Source organism: Saccostrea cucullata, unplaced genomic scaffold, assembly GCF_032062105.1.
Source record: "Saccostrea cucullata isolate Sc308-1 unplaced genomic scaffold, CSIRO_AGI_Scuc_v1 ctg333, whole genome shotgun sequence".
Classification (NCBI taxonomy): Eukaryota; Metazoa; Mollusca; class Bivalvia; order Ostreida; family Ostreidae; genus Saccostrea; species Saccostrea cuccullata.
In genome coordinates, this window is record NW_026930396.1 from 224,722 (window position 1) to 242,882 (window position 18,161).

At 33.7% G+C, this 18,161-nt stretch overlaps 2 protein-coding genes across 3 annotated transcripts; one reads left to right on the plus strand and one right to left on the minus strand.

The window, feature by feature from the left end:
- The first annotated feature begins 3,175 nt into the window (after nt 1-3,175).
- LOC134228437 (E3 ubiquitin-protein ligase TRIM33-like) lies at nt 3,176-5,630 on the plus strand. The gene has a single exon (XM_062710097.1). It carries the CDS (start codon nt 3,176-3,178, stop codon nt 5,390-5,392), a length of 2,217 nt encoding a protein of 738 aa, XP_062566081.1. The 3' UTR covers nt 5,393-5,630.
- Nucleotides 5,631-10,144: 4,514 nt separating this feature from the next.
- Nucleotides 10,145-17,659, minus strand: LOC134228428 (ras-related protein Rap-2c-like). Of its 2 annotated transcripts, XR_009983994.1 has the most exons (3): nt 16,847-17,659; nt 12,056-13,750; nt 10,145-11,291 (listed from the first exon to the last, which is right to left on the minus strand). XR_009983994.1 is itself a non-coding variant. In XM_062710086.1 (2 exons), the coding sequence occupies exon 1, from the start codon at nt 17,395-17,397 to the stop codon at nt 16,852-16,854; it is 546 nt and encodes a 181-aa protein (XP_062566070.1). In that variant the 5' UTR covers nt 17,398-17,659; the 3' UTR covers nt 10,145-13,750; nt 16,847-16,851. The 2 variants fall into 2 exon arrangements, 1 of the variants encoding a protein (XP_062566070.1); XM_062710086.1 differs by having other exon boundaries at nt 10,145-13,750.
- Nucleotides 17,660-18,161: the final 502 nt, after the last annotated feature.

The following is an 18,161-nucleotide window of genomic DNA, read 5'->3' on the forward strand; positions in this document are numbered from 1 at the left end:
ACATCAAAGGGATGCTTGAGTTTCTGATTGACAGTATCTATGTGGTTTTTGGAGACCAGGTCTTCCAACAATCTATTGTAATTTCCATGGGTACAAATTGCGATCCGTTATTAGCAGACCTATTTTTGTATTCATATGAAGCAGAATTTGTGCAAAATCTTATGCGTGAAAAGAAAACACTTGCTGTGGCCCTCAACTCGATATTTAGATATATCGACGACGTATTGTCAATTAACAATAGTAATTTCCATTCCTACGTCGATACGATATATCTTGGAGAGCCTGAGATAAAAGATACCACAGAGTCTGATACATCTTTTTCATACTTGGATATTTTACTTGAAAAAGATGTTAATGGTAATCTAACAACCAAACTATATGATAAACGTGATGACTTTAACTTTTCTATCGTCAGCTTCCCTTACTTATGCAGCAATATACCTTCATCACCTGCATACGGAGTGTATATATCTCGGTTGATTCGATACGGAAGAGATGCTCTACGTATGAATTTCTAAAACGAGGTAAATTATTGACAAGCAAGTTGATGAAACAAGAATATCAGCAGTCTCGTTTAAAGTCATCATTTCTTAAGTTCTATGGTCGATACAATGACCTTGTCAGCAAATACAATTTATCATTAAGTCAAACGTTTTTCATACTAATTGTTAGTCCATTATTTATACACTGAATTGACGAAGGATTTTTCCGTTATTTCCCGATCATGACAAGGAGCACGCGGTGGGTGTTTAATGGGGGAAAATTTACAAGAAACTGCTTAATTACCCGTTGATGCCTTTTTCATTAAATAGGCAATTCGAAAACCAGACCCCATGGAACTTCCGTAAACCGTCTCTAAATATTGAAAAACAATGTGTATACCTCAGGTGCATCAAGTGATGCATTAAGATTTGTTGACAAACTCATCGTCATCAAATTGCACGTGTTTTGGGCTTTTTAGCGTTTTCCCAACGTGACGTCATACATTTTATGGTTGAGTAATTCTGAACACTGATTTTGGTGCATGGTAACTAAATTTTCGGACATGCGGTCAAAAAATTTCCAGTATTATGCTACTCTGCGTTTCTTTTTCCTTTCAGTATATTTATATTGTTAAAATGGATTTTGAGATTGAATATTGTTGGATATCACTATACTATGTGTGGAATCCTAAAAACAAAATAATCCTAAAAAAGAGCAAATTTGCAACAAAATTGCGCCAAGGCAGGCGTTGACACGATAAAGATCCCTCTTGAGTGCCAAGTAAAGGTCTAAATGTTAAGCGCTTACCGGTATATGGTAACGTCCTCAGCGTAAAATCCTCAAAATGGACAACATACATTCAATCTCTTGAATAAGACACCACAGAGTCTGCCACATCTTTTTCTATTTGGATATTTTACTAGAGAAAGACATAAATGACAAAATAATAAATTAAAACTATAATAAATGTGTTTACTTCAGATTTTTTCCCGATAACTTTCCTTTTCTATGTAGAATATCCATTATCAGCTGCATAAAAGATTATCCCCCAGTTCATTTGAAAATCAAAAACTTGTTCTACTTTACCTACGAATGGTTTCTATAAACTAAGCAATCTACTTCTGTAGTCTCGTTCAAAGTCAAAATTTCAGAAATTATGTGATTTAATTAAGTGAACTTTTCATTTCAATTCTTTTTCACAATAAATTCCATTAAAGATTTTTACTTTTAAACTATATATCATGCCAAATCCTATATCTGTTTTGCTCTATTCATAATTAAAAATATGCATTCGGGCTTAATTACTGATTATCAAATAATCTTCTTTATTTTAGTTATTTAAGCATTCAAGTTTCATGTTTCTGTTTAAAATGTTGGTGCAAATTATAATAGCATTTATCATCTCTCATGCATGGGCATAAATATCGAGTGCAAATTATAACAGCAGTCTTTGCTCCAATATGATAACAGATTAGATTTTACATCTTGGTAGAAATTTAATTGTGCTTTTAAAACAAACGTGTAGATGGAATGGTAAGATTTCTTTTTTATGAAATTGGGTCCTTTCAAATTTTGTTGTTTATGGTGTATTTGTTCACAACGAATTGCCACTCTTAAGTGTGTCTAACATATTGATTTACAAGCACAACGTTACTCATTTTATTCTTAACATTCGTAATGACAATTCATTTTTGTGTTAATTTAAATTGTTTAAAGTTATGAATAAATGAATAATTCGAAATAATTTTATATCAATGTTTTTTGGTTAAAACTTTTATCTTTGTTGTGTAAATGATGCTTTAAAATACTGGAAGAGTATAACAGACATATAAACCATCGTATATGTACATGTATTTGAATACGCTCTCCCATTTCTCTCGGCTGCATTCACAATTTTTCTTCCAGGTCTCGAAAAAATGAAAAATATATTATGCATTATACATGTAAAATAACATTGAAAATGCACGGTGAGAAAAAATATTGAATTTTTTATTGATTGAAAAAATACTCTCTAATCTTTCAAAAGATACATATTTGATGACAAGTAATAGATAGGCCATGAAATGGATACAGTTTGGAATATGAAATGCATATGGTCGTCGATACATAACTCCTTATTACACAGTCGACTGGAGGCAGTACTTGGTGACTAGAACACCTAGAACACGTAGAAAGGCGCAATAAAATAAGTGAGCTTAACTTTTAATTTGTTTGATAATGAGTTTGGTAATAAAAAGGAAGGGTAAGAAAATGAAATACTATTCACGAGGGATAAACAGAGATATCACGCATCGATGTTGTCATTTGGGGATTTAACGGATCACAGAATGATTTGCAACATCTAAGAGAGAAGACTGATTATTAATTCATGGCAAATGAAAAACTATCTGACGTTATAAAGAATGCATAGCAAAAGTGCCACAAGGTAATGAGTTTGATTTTGTTGTCAGGTGCAGTGTTTACATTAGCAGTTTACTGCTTACGAGAGAAACTGTTCAATTCCAAGCTTTTCCTCGATATAATACCAATAGGACTTTGCAAGTTCAACGCTGTGTAAATTATCTACATGTTTCAGGCAAGAAGGTGCGGATTTTCAATGCTCTATTTTGCATCTAAAAAAATCAATCAATGGATCTCCAAATTAATGTGTTATAATACTAGAAAGCTTGAGCGGTGATACATCCATGGTATGATGGCCAGCTCTAGTGTTAGAACGGAAAATACGGAGGACAACGGTGAAAATAAAAGAGGAACAGACGATGCAATATCAGAAAGAAACCAAAATGGGGGAAAGGAACAAGGTAGAGACAACAGACAAGAAAAAGATAGCAGAGGGGAAATTGATGGGGGAATGAACAGCAGAACGGGAAAGGATAGCGGTGAAGGCAAAGCGGAAAATGGCTATTGGGAAAACGAAGGGGAAAAAGACAGCAGAGCAGGAAAGAGCAGTGGTGAAAGCAGAGGGAAAAATTACATTAAGGAAAGTAAAGGATTAATAGACAACAAAACAGGGAGGGGAAGTGGTAATACCAGAGGAAAAGATGACACCCGAGAAAATGTAAGTCGAAAGGCAAAGGACCCAAACACTCTTAAATGCTCCCTTTGTTACGAAAATTTTAAGGATCCACGATTATTGGATTGTTACCATTCCTTCTGCAACGAATGTTTGAAATACCAGATTGAAGCTAAAGGGACACTTTCGAGTTTCGAGTGTACCATTTGTGGAGCTGTAAGTAAAATCCCTCAGAATAAAGAGGAGGGCTTTCCTAAAAATATCTACTTTTTCAACAAGGATGGAAATGCGATTTTAAAGTGTGCTGTTTGCGGAGAAAAAACGAGGGCTGAATTTTACTGTTTTGTATGTGATCAGAATTACTGCTCATTTTGTCTTCGGGTACACTCCAAATTACAAGGTACTAAGAGTCACAGAATCGTGACCATTAGTGAAAAGGGAGACAGAATGATATCACAAAGTGCTGCGTTGTGTGAATATCACACTACGCAGGAGTTGAAATATTTTTGTGTAACCTGTAAACTACCAATCTGCATGGACTGCAACATGACAATGCATAAGAGTCACGAGTGTAAAGATGTATCCGAGGCAGTCACAGAGTTTCGAAATTCCCTTGAAAATGCCATTAAACATTCGGAACACAGTAATTTTATTGAAAAGCTATCAAACGAAAGAGCAAAAGCAAAGAAAGAAAAGAATAAGATGCTAGATACTGAAGAGAAGCTACTCGATGCAATAAGGGAACAAGCAAAACTTTTTCACAAGCTAGTCGACGATATTCAAGAAGAATGTTCCAGTAAGGTATTGGAATACTCCCCGGACAACAGTCCTATGAAGAATGTAGAAAAGATCAAATTGCAGTATTTAGGGCTCTATGAATTTTCCACTATGCTTTTAGAACAAGGAAACGATATTGATATCATCATTCACGGCACAAAACTGACTGAAAGGTTGGAAAAAGTTAAAAATTCTACTGCTGAACCACCTGCAAAGGACAATACAAATATTGACTTTATAAAGGGGTTTTTAATGAAGGAGAAAGTGAGAGACCTGTTTGGGTTCATTTCGATTCCAGAGAAGAAGGAAGGGGTTAAAGAGATAAGACTTGTAAAATGGTTCGACTGTGAAATGGAGGATACCGTTATAACTGGGATTTCTTGTGTGGAAGAAGACAAAGCATGGATATGTATGGGAAATGAAGGAGTGGTAAAATTATACGATATAAAAGGCAAGTGTCACGACTCTTTTGTCACTGATTATAAACTAGATGATATCACTTATGATGGAAAAGGAACTCTTTATCTCTCTTGCAACGCAAGAAAAATGGTTGTAAAGAAAGAGGGTGACTCCGAGCCACAACCCTTTCTCCGTACAAAATGTTGTGCCCGCGGTATGACTTTTGACAAGAATTGCAATACACTCACTGTAGGTTTAACGGAAAAGGACGTGTTTTATAACTGCAGTGAAAACCCATCAGCATCGATGGTGAAGATGCAAAACATGAAGACAGAGAAGAAAGTAATGGGTAGAAACACAATACAGTATCCAGCTAGAATTGCCGCTAACACAGAAGAGAGCTGGTTAGTGATATCGGACTGGATAGCACTTCAGGTGGTGCTGACAGACAGTGAAGGGAACCAGTTAAACTCTTTTGATGGCAATGCCCCGGAGTGCATGGACGAGTCGGAATTTATACCACGTGGCATTTGCTGTGATTCCAAGGGGCAGATTTATGTCGTAAATAATGCTTCGAACTCTGTTTGGAGACTAACTGCTAATGGTCGCTTCGACAAAAAGATTGTTGACATTGATGATTGTTGGTCGCTTGCATGTGACGATAAGAACAGACTATGGATTGGTACACAAAGTGGCAAAATCTTCATTTTTCAAGTGTGATCGATGAGTAAAAAGTTGAAAACCTATGCATTCCTTCGCTACTTGCTTTTTTTCTAAAATGTCTATTGCTGAAAAAAAAGTAAAATTTATAAACATAGGAGTGAATAGAACAAGTTTTATTTAATCAATTTAAGTGGTCTGGATGTTTTTTTCCGATTGCTTGAATTAAATATTTTCAAGACAGACGTGTGGTAATATATCAGATAGCAAAATGCTGTATAGAAACTTAATATATATGCAAAAACTCTGTGTTCTGATAGTTTCATGAAAAACACAAATGATTGATGCAAACATTTTAGATGTTTTTGCTATTAAATATGAAATATGAACAACTTTATCATTTAATTTAATTTTCTCGTTGCAATTCAAATTTTGAAAACCCTCACGGGACAAGACAGGTTCTGTATTTTTTTTTAAGGAAACCTCAAACGATTTTGATCAAAAATTAATTATTAAATGATAAGCGTTACTCCCCATGCCAATGTTGACATACTTCAAAATTTTCATTAGAGTGAACACGGTTCAAATATAGAGGAATAAAATTCGATATAGGTGTGAACCGGTAATTTAACTCCGTGCTTACTCTGGGTCAATTGTAACTGAGTCAATCAAATCAATGCTAGCTATCAGGCTATAGATCGAGCAACAGCGTATCATTAATAAAGTAACAAAATGGGACAACTTCTATAGAAACACTTTTTATCATATCAGACTTTTTCAAATAAAACAGGATGTGTTTGTGAAACACTGATGCCTCCGTATGGCAACATAACAAAGATAAAACTTTTCTTACATGCAAATTTAATATACATGTATTGGTACCCAGGGTAGGGTATTCTCGTAGGAAATACAATTGTGAAATACGAAAGTAGGCAAAGGTTAAATAAGTATGGAAATCTCCAAGGTCAAGGTAATTGGTATCCAAATGTGGCGGTCAGCCGGGTTCGATCGCCGGTGGCCAGATAGCTCAGTTGGTAGAGCACCTGACCGGAGTTTCAGGGGGCCCGGGTTCAAATCCCGGTCTGGTCCGCTGCATTTTCTCCTCTCCCGTTACATTTGGTTCCATGCAATGCCCTGGAATTGACAGGTGAAAGACCTGCCAGGGATGAGCTAGCCTGGGTTGGGGTCTTTGGAGGGCCAAAGACCTTTAAGGAGGGAGGAATGTGGCGGTCAGCCGGGTTCGATCGTCGGTGGCTAGATAGCTCAGTTGGTAGAGCACCTGATCGGAGTTTCAGGGGCCCGGGTTCGAATCGCGGTCTGGTCTGCTGCATTTTCTACTCCCCCGTTACACAATGAAAGGTCTTGACACAATGAATACATATGTGAAGTATGGATTGATTGTTTGATTGTATATAGTTTAACGTCCCTCTCGAGAATTTTTCACTCATATAGGGACGTCACCGTATGCCGGTGAAGAGCTTCAAATTTTGACCTTTATTCGGCACTCAGGGCCATTGAGCAGTGAGGGATCTTTATCGTGCCAACGCCTGCCGCTGACACGGGGCCTCGGTTTTTAAGGTCTCATCCGAAGGACCCGCAACTTCCACTTCAAAGTGCCGAGCGCATGACGAAGGAACAGTTGCTACCCATTTTAACGACTAGGTCAGTCGCGGCCGAGATACGGACTCACGACCTCCCGATCACGGAGCAAGCGCTCTACCGACTGAGCTACCGTGAACGATTGTGAAATATGGAAGCCCTAGCCCTAATCCTTCAAAAGTTATGACCAAGGCCATTTTAAAAATGGGTCAAACTCCAATGTCAAAATTCTTGATATCCAATGAGAGGTCTTATCACAATGATTAAATATGAAAAGTATGAAAGCCCTAGCTCTATCCCTTAAAACGTTATGGTCAAGGTTTGTTTTTTAAAGTAAGTCATACTCCAAGGTCAATGTCAAAGGGTTAAAGTTCTTTGTATCCAATAAATAGTCTTCCCACAAGAAATACATATGTGAAGTATGGAAACCCTAGCCCTATTCCCTCAAAAGTTATAGCAACGGTTAAAATTTTGAAAAGTAGGTCAAATTTCTAGGTCAAGGTCAAGAGGTCAAAGTTCTTGATATCAAATGAAAGGTCTTGTCGCAAGGATTAAATAAATAATAAAGTATGAAAGCACTAGCCTTAACCCTTTAAAAATTATATTCAAGGTATGCTTTTTAAAAGTAGGTCAAACTCCAAGGTCAGGGTCAAAGTTCTTATTCAATGAAGGATCTTCTCATAAGGATTACATATGTGAAATTTGAGAGTCCTATCCCTTACCATTCAAAAGTTATGGCCAAGTTTAAAGTTTTTTTTTCATTTGACCCCGCATAACTTGTAAGGGGCTAGTACTTTCATACTTTACATATTTAATCCTTGTGACAAGACTTTCATTTGATATCAGGAACTTTGACCCTTTGACCTTTGAATTTGACCCACTTTTTATAAAATTTTTAATCTTGGCCATAACCTTTCATTGACCTTGGAGATTTCCGTACTTATGAAAAAACTTTAACCTTGGCCTACTTTCATATTTAAGAATTGGTTTGTTTCCAGTGATTTTGCATTTCAGAAAAGTTTAATCATCGCTATGTTGCCATACGTGGGCATCAGTGTTTCACAAACACATCTTGTTCTGTCTGCACACATAATTTTTAGTAGTGCGGTGCTCCATGACGTTCCGATTTTTATGCCCCCGTAACAGAAGTTTCGGGGGTATATAGTTTTTGTCGTGTTCGTCCGTCTGTCTATTTGTCCTCTAAAACTTTAACCTTGCCCATAACTTTTGATTTAGTGTAGCTATGACTTTCATATTTCACATGTGTATTACTTGTGAAAAGACCTTATTTTGGGTACCAACAAATTTGACATTTGACCTTTGACCTTGGAGTTTGACCCACCTTTACACAAAAATTCCGAACTTTTACATTGGCCATATTTTTTAACAGTAGACAGGACATTTATATTTCACATATGTATTCTTTGTGGATGACCTATCATTGGATACCAACAATCTTAACCTTTTGATCTTGACCTTGGAGATTTCCGTACTTATGAAAACACTAACCTTGGCTACAACTTTAGAACGCTAAGGGATAGGTCTTTCATTTTTCACATATGTAGTCGTTGTGAGAAGACCCTTCATTGGATTCAAAGAACTTTGACCCTTTGACCTTGGAGGTTGACCTACTTTTAAAAGCAAACCTTGACCATAACTTTTAAAGAGTTGGGGCTAGTGCTTTCATACTATACATATTTAATCCTTGTGACAAAACCTTTCATTTGACAGCAGGACCTTTGACCCTTTGACGTTCACCTTGGAGTTTGACCTACTTTTAAAAATTTTTAACTTTGGCTATAACTTTTAAAGGATTGAAGCTAGTGCTCCCATACTTAACATATGTATTCTTTGTGGCAAGACCTCTCATTTGATACCAACTATCTTGACCATGGAGATTTTTGTACCTATGGAAAAACTTTAACCTTGGCCGTAACTTTTGAACGCTAAGGGCTAGTGATCTCATACTTCACATATATAAAACTTGTGAGAAGACCCTTCATTAGATACCAAGAATATTGACCCTTTTACATGTACCTTGACCTTTGAATTTGACCTAATTTTAAAAAGCAAACCTTGACCATAACTTTCCTTATTTAATCCTTGTAACAAGACCTTTCCTTTCATAGTAACACCTTTAACCTTGACTTTGGAGTTTGACCTACTTTTTAAATTTCTAACCTTGACCATAACTTTTGAAGGATTAGGGCTAGGGTTTTCATACTTCATATATCTATTTTTTTGTTGCAAGACATTGGATACCAATCACCTTGATCTTTTGACCTTGGAGATTTATGTACTTATGAAAAAAACTTTAATCTAGGCCAACTTTCATATTTCACAATTGTATTTCCAGTGAGACTACCCTACTTTTGGTACCAATATATTTAATTTGCATTAAAGAGAAGTTAAATCTTTGCTATGTTGCCATACAGGGGCATCAGTGTTTCACAAACACATCTTGTTCACAATAAAATTACACTCCATTCAGACGCATCAGCTATAAATTCAGTCAATGATTTTTGTTTCTGGACAAATTAAATATGTTTATATCTGGTTTCTTAAACAAAGCTGAACACAGTTGAATTAAGTTAGACTAAAATCTTTTAGAAATGTGTGATCCTTTTTGAGAAAAAATACAAAGAATTCACAGAGTATACATTTTAATATAAAGGTTTTCTTTTGTTAAACATGTTCAAGAACAATGACAAAAATGCAATCATTGCCAAAGAAATTACAAGTGGGGTAAAGGAGGGAAGAAAAATTGGCCTCTTTAAAAACTGAACATAAAGTAACCTGAATTTTGTTTTTTTTTTCAAAAAATGAGAATGTAAATATTTAAACTAGTACAGCAAAACACAATACATGAAATTCAGTAGATTTTATCAAATTTGCCTATTAATAAAAATCATATAACAATAAAAAAGATCATGTGACCATCTAGGAACAATTAATTTGCAAAGAAGGGATACCCCAAGATTTATGTTTTGACCTTTTATTAATGCTGAAAGGTGTCTATAAATACAATGCCAAGCAAGCTACATCTATGTGATACATTGAGCATTTACTAAAATTAAGCTACAAGTGTGCAACATGCCTGCTTAACTAGAGTCTGCTTACAAACTGTTACTTTTCTCATGTTTAAAAATATTTAATCAATTAATTTATCAGTATACATTGTATAATCATCATATCTCTCTTTTTTAAAAAAAATATCTTTAGATCATCTTAAAGGAAATTGGAAGAAAAGGAAAGTTTGATGAGTGTGTTACTTTGTCCATGTACCTGTTAAAATGTAACTTACATGTAGAACAATCTTACATTTGATGTAAATGATAACATGAATATCATTAACAATAGTCCAACATTCTTATACATTCCTGATGTCTTGTGTATACATGCAAAATAATATCACTTATATACAAATTCAGGTCTTTTTTAAAATTCACATTAATTTTATTCTGCACTTACTGCAATTAAGCATACAATGTTTATAACATTTAAATATCCATCTTGTTTAGCTTCTCTTGCCATTAACATGTTTTTTTTTTTTTCTACATCACAGTCTAAATAGAGCAACATAAATTATAATATTGAAGTAAACAGCTTCATAACAAACACTTCTTTACTATATGACTTCCTCGTTTCCTCTTCTCTGTATTTGACAAAGAGCTTTCACTAATACATGTACCACTCTTAAGAATATACACTATCACATCTGGTGTAGCATAGTTTTACATATACTGAAATTCTAAAAAAGGAAAGAAAAAAAAATGTTTTTCCTTTTTAGAACACTATAGGTAAAGTCTTCTTCTGAACTTGGAATTATTTTTACATTCAAAGGGGGATAAATCTAATCTGTTTTTTTTTTTATTCAATTTTAAAAACTATACACTTTTTCATCTAAGACGCTGGATTGTTCAAAAACAAGCTGTAATGCATTTGAAACCATGGTATTTGTAAAACATGACTGAAACATTCATTCATAAATTAAAGTCTGATGCACAAAGACATTATTCGATAGCTTTAAAGAAGGGGAAGAAAACCTTTTAATTACTACAGTATTTGTAAACTCCATCATGAAACCTCATTAAAAGTCAGCTGACAGGCCAATTTTTAGATAAGTCTTTACTATGTAACAGTACAATGTATATGCATTTTTTAATATTACTTGTTGACAGCTTAAGACAATTCTATCATTGGAAGCAAAGACAGATTTTTCTTTGGGAATTACTTTTGTATAAACCTATAATCTTAGTTAGACCTAGCATAGCCTAACATTTACTTTCTCCTTAGTAACATACATGTATTATTTTCATTTCAAATGCCAAAACTTTGCAAAAAAAATTAATTTCAAAAACTGCTATCAATGCAGGGGCGTAGCTTGAACTAAAGTTCTAGTGAGGCAAAGCTAAATTGTGGCTGGGGGCCGGTCTGGGGCCACCTTAGGCCCCCCAGTAGGTCCAGGGCGGAGTCTTGTGGGAGGTTCAAGGGGGCGAAGCCACCAACGGAAATTGAATAGTTGGTTTTAGTATGTTAAAATGACACTTGTCCTGGGCAGAAATATTGTGATTTTTCCGGCTTATTTTATGACTTTCAGCATTCATATGATACTATATGTACATACTGTATTTCAAAGTATTTAATAGAGTATAAAAATGTTTATTCTACCTTTTAACTCGCTTTTGGAAAAAAATTACATATTTTATTTATTTGTTTATTTATTTTTGAAATATGTAAATATGATTGAATTTGGGCATCATCTGAAAATATAATAAAATTAATAATTAGTTTACAGGGTTTGTGAAATACTTGATGCCGATTCTAGACTTTCATCTTTCCTTTTCCATAGAAAGGATGTCAACTTTGCCTGCCCTTGTTTTTGTGATCCATATATATTTTCCCCAAAAATGCTTTTAGGTCTTAGAACTATAGAGCCTGATCTCATAATGTTTGACCCAGAACCAGTACAATAATTTATAGATTTATTTAAATGATAAATAAAACAATTAGGTTTTAAGAAATAAATTAAATATTTTCTGCGATGAATTATTGATTATGGGAAGGGGAATGTTGCTCAAAAATCTAGTGAGGCAATTGCCTCATTGCCACAATGGAAGCTACGCCCCTGCAATGTATAGATATATCCAACACAAGCTATGTGTCTCCCAATTATTTTCCAAAATAGGAAGTTGAAAACATGTAATGTATTACAATTATTTGGTTGTAATTAAAGTACTATACAAGTAAATCTATGTTTTCATTCACTTAATATGGCACTAGTGCTTCTCCAAAGATGTAAACATATATATCTTCCTCTTTCATGTCTTCTATCTTTACATCTTTTAACCATAATTACATGTACAGTTATAATTGACTTCTATTTTCATTCACAAACTACAAAAATTAATCTGTTTAAACTTTCATATATCATTCTGTTCATATATTAATACATATCTAGTACATCCATAAAACATTAATTTAGATTATTTTCCTTAATACATATAGAAATTTCCAGGGAATTTAACTTCCTCAATTTCTCATAATCATTGAAAAAAAAAACCTGATCACAGCTAGTACACATTTATACAGAAAGCTGACAATTCTCTGTTATTTTAACAGGAAGAAGACCATGTATGGCACTTAATCCAGTTCATGCTATTTATTCTACTTTACAAATATTTTGGCAATTTCTTCCAAACAGGCCAGAAAAAATTAAAGATTACAATTTCTCATGTGTAATACATTCTTGATGGTGTGTGGTGATGTGCATTTCTTTAATTATAAACTTTCATTTTTGGACAAGTTTTGTTAATAAAAGTAAAAACACTGTTAAAGTTTTCATGTTAAAGTGAGAAACGTCTATGAGTGGACATGCTTATGAGTGGACATGCTTTGAGGTGTTGGGATATGTTATGAAACTGACAAAAGGAATAATTTTTCAAATTGCACTTTAACCATGCACAGAACGACATACAAATGTGATTGAACATATTTTTGACTCATCAAAAATAAGGGGTTTTTTTTTCCTGTCATTACTTTTGATTTCATTTTTTGTCTTAATTTTTATACAAGTATAGATTTAGAAAGAATTCAAGTATGATTATTGAAAACAAATCCTTTCATGTTGTTGTCCCAACTCTACTTCTTAAGTGATAGTACATGTATGTTACAGTTTCATTTAATAAAAAAATATCTTTTGAATTTTTCTAAAAACCAGTAATAAACTGATGAGTTGTTAGTAAAAAAAAATCATGAATTTTTCCAAGTCATAAGTTGATGAGTTACTAGACTCTTGCACGTCAAAAACTCAAAATACATTTACCGGTACCTCAGGTTAACAGAGCTATTGCATGGTTATTTACAAGTGATAATACCAGTAGGAGTTGAATAACAAATACTGTATGCACTAACTATACTGCAATCTCATGAAACCTACCATTCTAAGGATCTTTTATATTCTTTTAAAAATATTTTCTAAAACATTTTTTTCCTCAAAACTCATTATAGTGAAATAATGCTTTAAAGAAATTATAAATTGTAAAATATATGATGACACTTAAAAAAAAACACATGGACTTGACTGTCTCATAAAGTGTAGATAAAACATGGAGGGTGAGAACGAGTTTTGAAATTCTCAATGCATATTCTTGACTGATTGGTAGATGTTTTATGTAGTCATGGTAACATGCATGAAGGCAGCTGATTGGCTCTTTATCTGTGGGAGTAACAAAAAGCACTTATTCAGGTATTATGAAAAAGCCAGACAGGATCATATATGGTTTGATTCTTGGTTTTCATTGGTCATCTATCTTCTACCTGCAAAGTGAAAAGAACAACTGTTATTCCATTAAACAGCAAGACTGACAAGATTTCTAAACAGACACATTATGAACTTTAAGTTAAAACTTGATTATAAAATTCAAGAATATCACATCCAAGGATTCTGATATCATAGCCAGGGCAGGAGAAAATATTCAGCAAGAGCTTTCCAGGAAGTTATTTATAAGATATTTTATAATTTACTGAGAAAATAAAACTTGTTACTTCTCATATCACAATGTTATACTCTTTTTTTAAATATAAAATGTTGGTAATAATACAAAAGCTGTATGTCAGATTGCATATATAAACATGTATCAATTTCATAATGTTGTCAAACACATTGATCACAATTATCTATAAAGTTCTTGTATAACCATATAATCAATAACAACAACCCCCTAATAATATTGTATATTGTGTGTCCACCCACACCACTAAAGGCCGTTTCTCATCAATCAAATCAATATTGAAACCTGTCCAATACACAAGAAGGACAATGATAATTAATGGTTGTATGTTGTGAGAGGGGAAAATGGCTTGACATGAGTCATTTCATTGTTGATATTTACCTAGTATTACCTACTGTATGCCATACATTCTATAATTCATTTAAAAAAAGAGGCTCATGTGTCACATATAATTGATATATTAAACTTCGATCACCCATTGTGGCCCCTCCATAGTCCTAGAAGTCATCATATGAACCATCTAAATCTACACTATATAAAGATTTGACCCTATCAATATGATGGTTTGTAAGAAGATTTTTCCAAAATATTCTTGTGTAAAAATTTGGTTGCCCATTGTGTCACAGTGATCCCACCCTAACAGGGGAGCCTTTGGCTCAAGTGTGCTAAAAACAAGTCATGAATTCACATTCAATGAAATAATGATCTGAGATATTCTTGTTGCATTCATACCATGTTATATGTATTTTAGATCTATCAGATTTATAAACAGGGAAGGACATCATATTTTACATCAGTATTGCAAACACTTAAGTGATTTACATTTTCTTTTCAAAGGCATAAAAAAGTACAAGCACTTTTCTCTGATGGAGATAACTTCGAAGTAATTGAACAAAAAACCTTCCAGTACGCAGTACACATTCTTAAGTACATGCACGGCATGTCACACATTTTTGTACATGTGGGAGATTCTCCTGTGTACATGTTTACATTATTTAAACCTGTAATCAGAGTACCAGTATGTGTGGGAAATTTTACTCTAGTAGGTTTTATAATTACACTATGTACACATATGCTTACAATATACACAGAGATTCCTAGTTTAGCCTATGATAATCTTGGTAAACAGGGTATGTTTATAAACCCATGGATTAGAAGTAGTTGTCACTTCCTAATCTGACATTCCACAGAATTTAATCCCCTCTGATTATATTCATGTAAATCGGATCGAGAATCATTCCCTTCCCAGCAGTCCTCTCTGTCACTGAATACAAACTAATACGCCTTTTGTCACTCATCAATAGCTATAGCTTTATCTGTTTACTGATTATAATTACATGCATAATACAAGAATTAAAATGTAATGAAAAATGTGCACTTCAAACATCAGCAAACACTTAGATATACTGTATGCAAAAATACTTAACATTTCAGTCAATTTACATCATGCAGATATACATGTGTTCATTAAGCAAGTTTCTATGAAATAAAATCTACGTTTTGGTTTTTTTTTTCCAAATATGACTTTGCGTTCAGTGTCTTAATGGTTCAGATAGATGCTACTATTCAAAACCTACTTAGTACAGACATGCACATAATATTCAACAGTACATGTAGACATTTTTATTAAATTAATAATGAAACACTTAAGAATTCCTGTCAGTTTCTCAACATTATGCCTAGAAATTTGGAAACATTCTGTAAACAGTACAAAGTGTTTGTGCAAAAAAAAATAATTCTGTCTTAGTTTGGATACCGTTAATTCAATGAAATCATATAGCTCATATTAATGTGGATGAAGCATTTGCACAACTAAATATGTATTAAAGAATTTTTTTTTATTAATGTCCTGGCAAATTGTAATTAAATGCTGAATTATCATTTACATGATTAAAATATCAGCTATTTTAAAATGAGAATTTTTAATATGAAGCCCAACATGTATACACTGTCACATGCTCAAAGAGGATTCATTCACAAATTTCAAATCATAAATCATACTATATATGTATACATTAATACAAAATCTTTCAGTCATGTACATCAGTGTGTTACTGTGTATTGATGTTGACCTTTTATCGTGTGTATTAGTCAAATCGGTGATGAATAATGCAACTGTATCCTTTTGACTCCTCTCAAGTACACTGTACAATATGTCCTGATTTAATTTCTTGTGTACTGTCCTCATTTTTCACTTGTCATTACAATAAATGACAGTAGTGAAGACGTATCGTGTGAAGCACTCATACAATTTAAGTGATTAAACAATTAAAATGACCCAAACTCCACCTCCAGTATTCTGAATAAATATTGTTTTAAATCAACATTTTTAAAATTGCAAGTTGTCTGTGATCAACTCTGTCATGTATTTGTGAAATGACAATTGACCATAAGCATTCATCAAATGTGGTAAAACAATAGATAAAAATCAACATCTAAACTTTCTTCCTTGACTTTCAGATATTTATAGGTCTACGTATTTCATAATATTTATAAATTAACTTAGCAACAGTAAAATGGCAAAAAGGACTTTTTAACATGTTTAATTATAGTTAAATTGTGAACACATAAAGATGTTTACTGCATGTGAAACTAAAATGACAAACATTGTAGACTTAACACACAGCTTAAGTTATGAATCCCTATAATTGTTGGAGAGCTCTTAGTATCTGTTCTCTTCCTGAAATCTTTGAAAAAAAGGACAAGTACAAAAAGACAAGTACATAGTGGGTGTTTAGATCATCTAGAAAAGAAAAAAAATATACAAGTATGAAATGCTCTGCATAGCACATGCAAGACAGGAAGCTAGACATGGTATTATCATTAATCACATAAATGACATATTCCAGATTTAATCTAATTTCATTCAGTGGAAACTATGAATGGCAGAATCCCCAATTACCTTTTTCACAAAACCACACAACGACAGCATTTTGCCTTTTCCTTCACTGGACTAGTGTTCATTTCTCGGACAATTTCTATAAAGATCTCATTCACATTTTGAGTAATTTTAGCGGAGGTTTCCAGAAATGGACATCCCCACATTTGTCCCAGAGCCTCCCCCTCTGAACGTGGTACTTCACGTTGATGATCCAGATCTGCTTTGTTTCCAACTAATATCATGGGTATATTTTCAATTCCTTTGACACGAATGATTTGTTCTTTCATAGTTTTTATGTCTTGGAACGTTTGAAGACTTGTTATACTATAAACAATGACGAAACCTTGTCCATTTTTAATGTACAGATCTCTCATGGAGGCAAACTGCTCGGTACCAGCAGTGTCTAAGATTTCTAACACAGACGGAGCAGAATCGACCTCTATCTCCTTTCTGTAAAAGTCTTCGATCGTTGGGTCATATTTTTCCATGAAAGTCCCGGATACAAACTTCACTGTAAGGGCACTCTTACCAACACCACCACTTCCCAGAACTACAACTTTGTACTCCCGCATGTTGATTTTGATTTAGTGTACTCTGAGAAATCGGTGTCGAAAAACAAGTTCGACAATCAAAAAGTATTTTTTGAATGACTCATCGCAATAACTTCTTCATATTGTGAAAACTGGTCTTTAAGATCGAATATATTTTCCCTCTGAACTTTTTTTCTTGAAATCACAGATATGTTAAAACAAAGAAATTAACTTCACAAGTAAGGGATAGGCCTCTTTCACCTTCTCGCCATTTTGGGTGGGCGATGGTGCTTATGTACCTTCAAAACAGAAAAGTTCTACTAAAGGGCGCATAACTCTGCAGATATAATTTTTCAATTGTAGGCTTAATATTTGTTTCAACTTTGTTTTTAATTTTAGATACTTGTTTTCCCCCTCATAGTAAAACATGATAAACGAAAAAAGGAAGAAAGAAAGAAACTATTTTGTTTGATTAATTGGTGCTGTAAGGACAAGCACAGAAAATTCCAGGATTTGAACATTAAAACGAAAGCTACTCCCCCCTTTTCCCAAGAAATAGGGATGTTGAGTTCTGAAAATTTACTCTTTTTTGGCTTGTCGGTTCTGCAAATCCTCCAAACTTACACTTTGTAAATCGTACAAGATGTACCTGATATAGCTCTCTTGCCAACACATCAAGACAGATTTTTGCAACACTAGATAGTAGATATATATATATATATTTAAAAAAAAAAAAAAAAAAAACATGCTCAACTTTAACACCACCTTTCAGAGCAGCTAAAATTATTTCAATTTATAATGTATTC

What these genes read in the sequence shown, in the direction of transcription:
- LOC134228437 (XM_062710097.1), top strand. Translation starts at nt 3,176, where the DNA reads ATGGCCAGCTCTAGTGTTAGAACGGAAAATACGGAGGACAACGGTGAA.
- LOC134228428 (XM_062710086.1), bottom strand. Translation starts at nt 17,397, where the DNA reads ATGCGGGAGTACAAAGTTGTAGTTCTGGGAAGTGGTGGTGTTGGTAAG.